The 9,088-nt window shown below is 48.5% G+C and overlaps 2 protein-coding genes across 2 annotated transcripts; one reads left to right on the top strand and one right to left on the bottom strand.

Moving 5' to 3' along the window:
- The first annotated feature begins 14 nt into the window (after positions 1–14).
- On the top strand, positions 15–5,889 carry SARC_06584 (hypothetical protein). Its single transcript, XM_014299508.1, has 4 exons — positions 15–4,540; positions 4,691–4,742; positions 4,880–5,190; positions 5,581–5,889. The coding sequence occupies exons 1-4, from the start codon at positions 770–772 to the stop codon at positions 5,791–5,793; spliced, it is 4,347 nt and encodes a 1,448-aa protein (XP_014154983.1). The 5' UTR covers positions 15–769; the 3' UTR covers positions 5,794–5,889.
- A 1,016-nt stretch (positions 5,890–6,905) lies between these two features.
- On the bottom strand, positions 6,906–8,776 carry SARC_06583 (hypothetical protein; the record flags this gene model as incomplete). Its single annotated transcript, XM_014299507.1, has 2 exons — positions 6,906–7,064; positions 7,574–8,776. The coding sequence occupies 2 exons, from the start codon at positions 8,774–8,776 to the stop codon at positions 7,017–7,019; spliced, it is 1,251 nt and encodes a 416-aa protein (XP_014154982.1). The 3' UTR covers positions 6,906–7,016.
- Positions 8,777–9,088: the final 312 nt, after the last annotated feature.

The raw sequence follows: 9,088 nt of genomic DNA, 5'->3' as shown, positions 1-9,088 counted from the left end.
ATATATCTGTGTGGGCGAGTGTACACGTAAACACACGTTCATGTGTGGCCTGTGTATACGGATGTGTGTGTGTTGCATGTATTTGTGTGTGTTTGCGACTGCGGGCGGGTGTGTAGATACAGGCATGTTGGCTTGTAGTGTCAGGCTCTCAGTTCTCAAGTCCTCAGACAACTATTAACACTAGAGCCTCTTTTTATTTATTTTTTAAATAAAACAATAACAAATGTAAATACATAGCTCTTCATGATTTCATAACAAGTCTTCAATGTCTGTGATCAGGGTGATGTTATATCATACAGTCAGACATACACTCTCACTCAGTCTGATTTTTATATTGTCTCCAGATGTTCTACACGTACATATTTATTTCATTTTTCAATTTTTTTTAATTTGTTTACGTTGCATTATTGTTGAAGTAGTGCAATTGCAAAAGCTTACTTTGTCTGTTCTGATTGGTCAATGTTTATCATATTGCCGACCGATTCCGATGATATGATTGGGTACTACGCGCTACACGAAATACACAAATTTAAGCCGGTGACCTGCTGAGGGTTTCTGACAGGCGGCAAACTGGTCATGAAATATGTACATGCGTTACCTTTTACTGTACAAACAGCTTCTGCGGCATGTGTAAACCGCAGTAGGAGGGATATAAGCGTACGCGACTTCGATATACACTCCATAACATATACTAAAAGGGTTTGGGAACTGTCTATGTAGTTGAGTAAGCCACTCTATATATACAATTCGACTCTTTATTACATACATTATGAATCCACGAATCTTTAAGCTTGCCACTATTTTGGCACTTTGTGTCATGGCGCTGAGTCTGGTGACCACGCCTGTGCAAGCAAACATAATTTTCACAAAGGAGGATGAGGGCTATATCAATGCTCTCAAGGAAGAGACCAAAAGCTATATTCATGGGGCGCAATCGCGCATCAAGGCAGCAGAGTCGAAGATCCGCGACTTCTTGTCCAGTGCTGGGAGCAGTGCGAGCCAAACTGCCGGTGCAGTTCTACCAGATACTGACACTTTGCAGTACCATACCGATAAATTTCTACTAGACGCCTGGGCCACCCAGAAACAAGTGGAAAAGGATGTCAATGCGAAGCTCTCCAGTGCGGGACAAAGCATCAGTGATACAGCCGGTGATATCGCGCCGGATACCGAGGCGTGGAAGGCCGAGGCACAGAGCTATTGGGAGAAGGCTCGTGAAAGGATGCACGCCGTAGAAGCTGAACTACAGGGGTACATCACTAGCACAGGCAAGTATGTGGCGAACAAGGGCAGCGATGCGGCCAGTAGTGTGGGCGATGGGTTGGACGTGCTTAAGGAGGAAGCTATGAAGCGCGGTGAGGTGTTGAGAATTGCGGCTATGGCCAATCTGGCCGCAGCAGGTGACTATGCCGGTAAGAAAGTGGGAGAGGCCGGTGAGTATGCAAGTATCAAAGGTCAAGAAGTCGCCAATGCCGCGTATGAGCAAGGGGGTGTGGTGAAAGATGCCGTTATTTCGCAAGCAGCCGATGCTGGCGAGTATGTTGGCGAGAAGGCAAGTGTTGCTGGAGATGCAGCGTACGAGCAAGGTGTCAAGGCCAAGGATGCGGCGATGGAGAACGCACAGTCTGCTGGGGAGTATGCGAGTGAGAAGGCCAAGGAAGCTGCTAACGCCGCCTACGAACAAGGTGGTGTTCTGAAGGACGCTGTTGTTTCACAAGCTGCGGATGCTAGCGACTACCTTGCTGAGCAGGCAAGCGTTGCTGGAGACACCGCATACGAGCAGGGCATCAAAGCCAAAGACGCAGCAGTGGAGAATGCACAGGCTGCCGGTGAATATGCGAGTGAGAAGTCGAAGGAAGCTGCCAGTGCAGCCTACGTGAAAGGTGAAGAGCTCTCAGCTGAGGCGATGGCTCAAGCTCAGGTGGCCAAGGATGCCGCTGCCGCGAATGCCGCTGCTGGTGGTGAGTATGTTGGTCAGAAAGCAAAAGAACTGAAGAATGCTGCGTATGTGAAGGGACAGGAGGCTTCTCAAGAGGCTTTAGTTCAGGGCGAGGCAGCTAAGAATGCAGCAGCTGCTGGTACAGCTGATGCTGCAGATTACGTGAGTCAAAAAGCTAAGGAGGGTGCGGAGGCCGTAGTCCAGAAGGTCTCCGAGCTCAGCGGAGAAGCTCTAGTACAAGCTGATAAGGTTGCAACCTTAGCGAGCCAGAAAGCCAATGAGGCTGCCGCGGCTGCGCAGGAGCAGGCGAAGGCGGCTATCCAAAAAGCTTCGGAGTTAACTGGTGAGGCAAAGGTGCAGGCTGAGAATGCTGTCACACAAGCCAGTCAGAAAGCTTCCGAGTTGAATCAGGAAGCTCTAGTACAAGCAAATAAGGCTGCTACTCTAGCGAGCCAGAAGGCCAACGAGGCGGCTACGGCAGCGCAGGAGCAAGCGCAGGCTGCAGTCCAGAAAGCTTCTGAGCTGACCGGTGAGGCTAAGGTGGAGGCTGAGAAGGCTGCCACCCAAGCTAGTCAGAAAGCGTCCGAATTGGCACAAGAAGCGAAGGTACAAGCAGATAAGGCCGCTACCCTAGCAAGCCAGAAGGCCAACGATGCTGCTACAGCTGCGCAGGAGCAGGCGCAGGCTGCAGTCCAGAAAGCTTCTGAGCTGACCGGTGAGGCTAAGGTGGAGGCTGAGAAAGCTGCCACACAAGCAAGTCAGAAAGCGTCTGAGTTGACTCAAGAAGCTCTGGTACAAGCAAATAAGGCTGTTACTCTAGCGAGCCAGAAGGCCAACGAGGCGGCTACGGCAGCGCAGGAGCAAGCGCAGGCTGCGGTTCAGAAGGCATCTGAGCTTACTGGTGAGGCTAAGGTGGAGGCCGAGAAAGCTGCCACACAAGCTAGTCAGAAAGCCTATGAGCTTGCTGAAGAAGCTAAAGTACAATCAGTGAAGGCTGCTACGGCCGCGCAGGATCAAGCGCAGGCTGCTGTTCAGAAGGCTTCGGAGCTGACTGGTGAGGCCAAGGTGGAGGCCGAGAAAGCTGCCACACAAGCTAGCAAGAAAGCCTCTGACCTGGCTGAAGAAGCTAAAGTACAATCAGTGAAGGCGGCTACTGCCGCGCAGGAGCAAGCGCAGGCTGCGGTTCAGAAGGCTTCTGAGCTGACTAGTGAGGCTAAGGTGGAGGCCGAGAAAGCTGCCACCCAAGCGAGTCAGAGAGCTTCTAAGTTGGCCGAGGAAGCTAAGGTGCAAACGGAGAAGGCTGCTGCTGCTGCACAGAAAGAGGCGCAGGCTGCGACTCAGAAAGCCTCTGAGCTGACTGGTGAGGCTAAGTTGGAGGCCGAGAAGGCTGCCGCGCAAGCTGATCAGAAAGCTACCGAACTGACCGAAGAAGCTAAGTCTCAAGCGGAGAAAGCCGGCACACTAGCAAACAAGAAAATTGGTGAAGCTGCGAGCATGGCACAGGCGAATGCTGCCGATGCGGGGGAGTATATCAATGGGCAGGCAAGAAATGCGGCGGATGTAACATACCAGGCGGGCGAAGAAGTGGCTGCTGAGGCCAATGCACAAGGCCAGAAGGCTCAGGCACAAGCTGGTGGTGCCGTTGCTAATCTGAAGGCAAAGACTATGAAGCTCATCAATGATGCGTGGAATAAGGAACAGGCCATTCAAACCGCTCTGCAGGCATCGCTACTGAGCGCGGGTGAAGCGCTCCGTAAATCAATTGTCAGTAGTGCGCCGAAAACAGATAAACTCCGAGCAGACGTTGAGTACGCAAAGGAACAGGGCAAGGCAACCGCACAGGATGCGAATGACAAGGTACGTAACGCAGCCGATAGCGCCAATGAAAGTGTGCGCGTTGCAGCTAACACTGCTAAGGAGGGTGTAGATGATCTAGCTCAGCAAGGGCAGGCGGCTGGCAAGCAAGCGCGAAATAGCGCTAAGGCTGCCAAGGACTCGGTAGCAAACACAGCTCAGAATGCCAAAGACTCGGCAGCAAACACAGCTCAGAGCGCCAAAGATTCAGCAGCAAACGCAGCTCAGAGCGCCAAAGATTCAGCAGCAAACACAGCTCAAAATGCCAAAGATTCAGCAGACAACGCGGCCGATAAAGCGTCCCAGAAAGTACCAAGCTCTAGCAACCTGCGCGCGGAAACGGAGAAGCTGAACAACGAGGCGTGGAAGAAGAAAGAAGGTGCCAAGGATGAATTCGCCAAGATGCAAGCCGCCAGTGGTAAGCTCACGGATGTAGATTCGATGAAGGAGTTCTTATTTCCCAACGCTGGTAGGACTGTGTACTCTGTGCGCACAACAGATGCGAACGGAGAGACTTCAAACGAGTGGACGGCCAAAGAGATATCCGAGTACAGGTTTAAGAACAGAAACGATCCATCCGTGGACGAGAACCTCCTTTTGAAGAACAAGGAGGGAAAATACGTGTCTGTATCCGATGGTTTGGACTCAGATGATTTGTTGTACTTCCTGGCATCATACGCACAGAACACCATGGACGATACCAGTGACGAAGAAGGAGGAGACGCCGGCGTTGTCGACCTGTTCAACGTATGCACCGCTTGTCATCACCTACTTTTTATTCAATTCATTGCTTTTGTATTATTTATTTATTCATTTCATTTTAGAGAAGCATGAAAACTCATACGGTAGTTCATGTCATAGTCTAACTATCTGCTTCACTTTTATTCACATGTTCAGCGAGGACTTCAAGCTGTTGTTGATAGCGATCCCATCGATGCCGATGTATACTGTAAGTCAAATCCACTTCGTGATATCTTTGCATTCAGTGTTACCGTTTGTAGAGCTTTCATCGTGAAAGGATTAAGTATAATTATAATCTTTTTTCTTGTTCATGTGACTGATCAACCTGGTGTACCTTATCCACAGATGATGTTCACTGCATCCGTGCTTGCCAACGCACCCTGACGAAGTTAAATCTTGGTCAAGGCAAACTCAAGGATTACTCAGTCGCCGCTGTTGGTTCCCCCGAAGTTGACCGCCAGAAGGCACTTAAAGCCTGGTCAGACAAGGATACTTTGCGCCGCATGTACATCTCATTCGAGCCCCACGCTCAGGACAAGATGAATAACCGCGTTCCTGCTAACCCAGTATACGAGGTTGTGTTCAGGGTTCGTGAGTATACCCGACCGGATGTTCTCTTGATGTGGGCTGTTGATGAGAAGCGCGAGCGTGTTGCGGTAAGTGTTTGGTCTATGATCCTATATGTTGTGAGTGATGATATGGGAAGGTATGGTGGCGTGGGTGCTCTATAGTATTGTTTTTACCGTACACAAGTTTTTGATGTTAGATTTCAAACAGGAGGTGTAACAGTGCGGTAACGATAGTGTATAACTTGGTTATTATAACGTTGATAGCATAGTACGCAGCGCAGTGGTGAGCATTCATGCGTGGGTCGTATTTGTTGTCCAGTGACGGGTAATATTTACCGCTTTAGAGGTTGTACCAACGAGTCCTTACTATAGATCGTTGCATTGTGATATATCATTGCAAGTGTTGTAGTAATTATAACCATATAAATACTGGGGATGAATCGCTCAATTTTCTTATATACCACATTTATACTTCAGGATGTAACCGAGTTGCTCAAGCAGAAGAGCAGTGTGCTGGATGCGGTATCACCGGTTGCCTGGTATGAATCCACAGAGAGCGTGGTTAGTTTTTACTTCGCTATGGCCAAGGTAGGGCTGGCTCAGATCTACCATGAACCCACCATCATCTGGAACACGTTCACGCACATCTTCTCGGGGCTGGTACCTGGGTCTGAGAGACATGAGCTGTAAATTATATGAATATTTATACAAAAAGTGAGCCGGCTCGACTTGTATATATATCCGAACACATGAAAAGATCTCAATAAATATTAGTACAAACATGCATTGCCTGAACAAACTTGATTGTTTTCATCAGTTTTGAAAATGGCAGTCATAGCAGACGGGTTCGCCGATATCCATTTCACGTTGTCGCTTCGTACTGAGAGCTACCAAGCGCGATTCGCAGGCGAGCAACATACAAGCGCGCAGAGATAATGCGTAGTTTTGCTTGCGGTCGCGGTATCCCGTATCAAATAAAATTTTGGCTTTGGAAACTGTGTGATTTGTCATCCATTTGGCTTAGAAATTCTGTGGTTGTCATCCATTTGGCTTCAGAAACTCTGTGGTTGTCATCAATTCGGCATTACAAAGTGGGTAATTGTAGGAATTTAGAATGATCCATGGGTAGTACAAACAATGATCATTCCTGGCAGCAAGCGTAGATATATGATTCATATCAGTATCCGCTAAGAGAATAAGGTCTATGTATGTAGTAGACACTTGTTTAATAACTAGCTTTTCCAGAATCAGTCCAGTGGAACACTCCCAACGGTTCGTTCCCGATACTCGCCTGCAGCATTCGTGTAATTGACATTTTCCACTGTATATGAGCAGTATAACTGCGTTACTCATGTACGACTTCGACGCGGTAAAAGCCGGTTCCAGCAGCTATTGTGCGGATGCAGATTGACGAATATTATGTATACTACGTAAATGTAAGCGTAAGTGTGTGTTTTATATGTCAAATGCAAATAGTTCACATCCCCTGTTTTGATCTCTAGGAACACCTAGTGTGGCCGTGCCTCAAGTGTATGACATGATGAGAGCACAATTGGCTCCTAATCAGCAGACACGGGACATGTGTATAGGGTAGTGCGCATAAAAGCTGCATGCATAGCAAATAAGAACCAACAAATATATTTTCAAAGGAAAACATACAAAATAACTAACAGCAACATATACTATCCTATCAGCAATTTTTGCTGCACAAACATGCTGACTTCTATAAAGAGAATAAAACTTCTTTGGGTTGATAGGAAAATCGCTTGGGCATAGTTTCAAGAAACAGAGAATTCTCAATATGAACAAGAAACTCCCCCCGAGAGGTAGCGGCAATTGTATCCGAATACCAATGTCCGGCATTCTTTATTTATTTTTCGATAGATTTAGAAATAGTAGAACTTGCAGTCCTATTATATCGGGGCGCTATCTATATCCATTCCCTGCGGCATAGATGCAGTCTGTGAAAAGACGACAGAAGTGAATTTAGTAATCAACTTAAATACTACACAAAGGTAATGATAACCGACAATGAATGCTCACTGCTTTTATATCTTGTTCAAGTAGAAGCAAATGTGATTTGGGTGAAAGCTATAAAACATTATTCACAAACAAGACACAGATCTCATATAAAGTCAAACCACACGTACGAAACGAAACACGGCCAACCGTCGCGATCACTACAACGAATTGCATACTATATTACATTACTAACCACCAATTTATAGAGGTTATCTCCGATGTACATCGCTCGCACGTGTTTTCAATATACATATTCTACAAATTGGACCTTTCAACGGACTTTGTGCCATACTTCAACAACAACATTTCGGAGACATTGATGCAACTGAGCACATAAAAAGAAAATACATATCCTATAACAAATACACATCCTATAACACGGTCTCTCCCCCTTGCGAACACGACAAACTTGACTCTAGATGTTACACAGAGTTGACCACATACATACCGTAGGTGCTTGTGCGGCAGGTGCAGGGACCTCGTCGGGTACCTGGGATGGGACAGCAGGTTGTATGACATTATCGGAACCAGCCTCGGCGGCGGTGGAATAAGGCTTGTCCACATGAGAGTCCAAAACCATACCGTCAACCTCAGCATCCTCTGCCTGCCCTGATAGTTGCTCTTGAGGGGGTTTATCCACACTAGCAGTAATATCTGTGCTCACGCCCGCACTCTGGGGCCCACTCAATGCAGATCTGCTCGCCTCTACCGTGCCGTTGCCTACAACAGGCTGTGCTGCTTGTGTAGCTGTACCTGCGTTTTCCGACTGAGGCCTCGTATCACCTTCAACCGGGTGAGTGCCAGTACTCGTCGCACGCGTTGGGACAGTGTCCACAACACTCTCTCCGACCGTAGCCGCAACAAGTTGTTCATTCACAGGAGCCCCATCCGGTACACTCGCACTCTCTTGTACAGCATCGTCTATGACCATGCCATTGCTCTCCTCATCATCGTCCCTCTCCCCAGGCTGCAACACACTCTCGCCCGCAGGTGACTGTGTAACCCCTTCTGAAGGGGTTGTCTCAGCTTCGACCGTCCCCGCCATATCCGTGTCAGCATCCGCAGGCACTTCGTTTTTGACAGACGCTTCCGCACTGACATTTTCCGATGTATGCGTCTCTCCCATCACGGTGTCTAATTCAGCCGCAGGCATATCGCTCGCCTCATGCTTCTCCTCCTGAGCTCCAGACATGGTCTCAGTGACAGGCACAGTAGCTGGTGCCGTGTCCGGCACTGTAGGCGCCGACATAGGCAGCGTAGGCTGGGCCGGTGGTTGTGAAGCGTTGCGTTGCGGAGGTGGTTGTCGTTGCTGAGTGTGTATCTGGGTCTGTGCATGTGGGGATTCACTGTGCATGCTATGCGCCGGCTTGTTCTGCGCCTGCACAATAGCCGTAGTAGCCGGACGCGACTTGGCCGAAGCAATCGGCATGGTACTACCAGGCAGCGGCCTGCCCTGGCCGTGTACGGGTGGTTGGGTGTGTATATTCTGTCTCGGTTGTTGGGGGTGTGCTGGTCTGTTGAGTGCTGGAGGGGTGTTGGTAGAGCGGTAGCCATAGGGACCCTCACCGCCGCCGTTCATAACGGCCCCCGGGGGACCCTCTCGCATCATGCCGGAGGTATTGGTGTGTTGGTAGGCGGGCATTTGTGGCATGTGCGGTCCTAAAATGTGAGACGAGGTGTATCATTATGGGCACGTAAAGATATGTGTATGTGGCGTGTGTAAAAAAATGTGCATTGGAGACACACGGGCGATTGTGTTGATTTGAGAGTAGTTATAATCGATCTCCTATCTTGTTCAAAAAATTGTATACACATAAATGTTTCAAGATAATCTCAAGACTGTGGACGTAAGAGGTGCAGCCTCGCAACGGTGCAGCGATTGGTTGGTACAGAATATTGACACAAAACAACACCCACCGGTGACTATCTATATATCTATAAATTTATAAAGTTTGAATATATA

This window comes from Sphaeroforma arctica (genome assembly GCF_001186125.1).
Source record: "Sphaeroforma arctica JP610 unplaced genomic scaffold supercont1.475, whole genome shotgun sequence".
NCBI lineage: Eukaryota > Ichthyosporea > Ichthyophonida > Sphaeroforma > Sphaeroforma arctica.
The sequence above is the reverse complement of the archived record's forward strand: the minus strand, read 5'-3'. Positions and strand labels throughout refer to the sequence as shown.

What these genes read in the sequence shown, in the direction of transcription:
- SARC_06584 (XM_014299508.1), top strand. Translation starts at nt 770, where the DNA reads ATGAATCCACGAATCTTTAAGCTTGCCACTATTTTGGCACTTTGTGTC. An exon ending in GCGTTGTCGACCTGTTCAAC is followed by an intron (nt 4,541 to 4,690) that starts GTATGCACCGCT and finishes TCACATGTTCAG; the next exon opens with CGAGGACTTCAAGCTGTTGT. An exon ending in AGAAGCGCGAGCGTGTTGCG is followed by an intron (nt 5,191 to 5,580) that starts GTAAGTGTTTGG and finishes TTTATACTTCAG; the next exon opens with GATGTAACCGAGTTGCTCAA.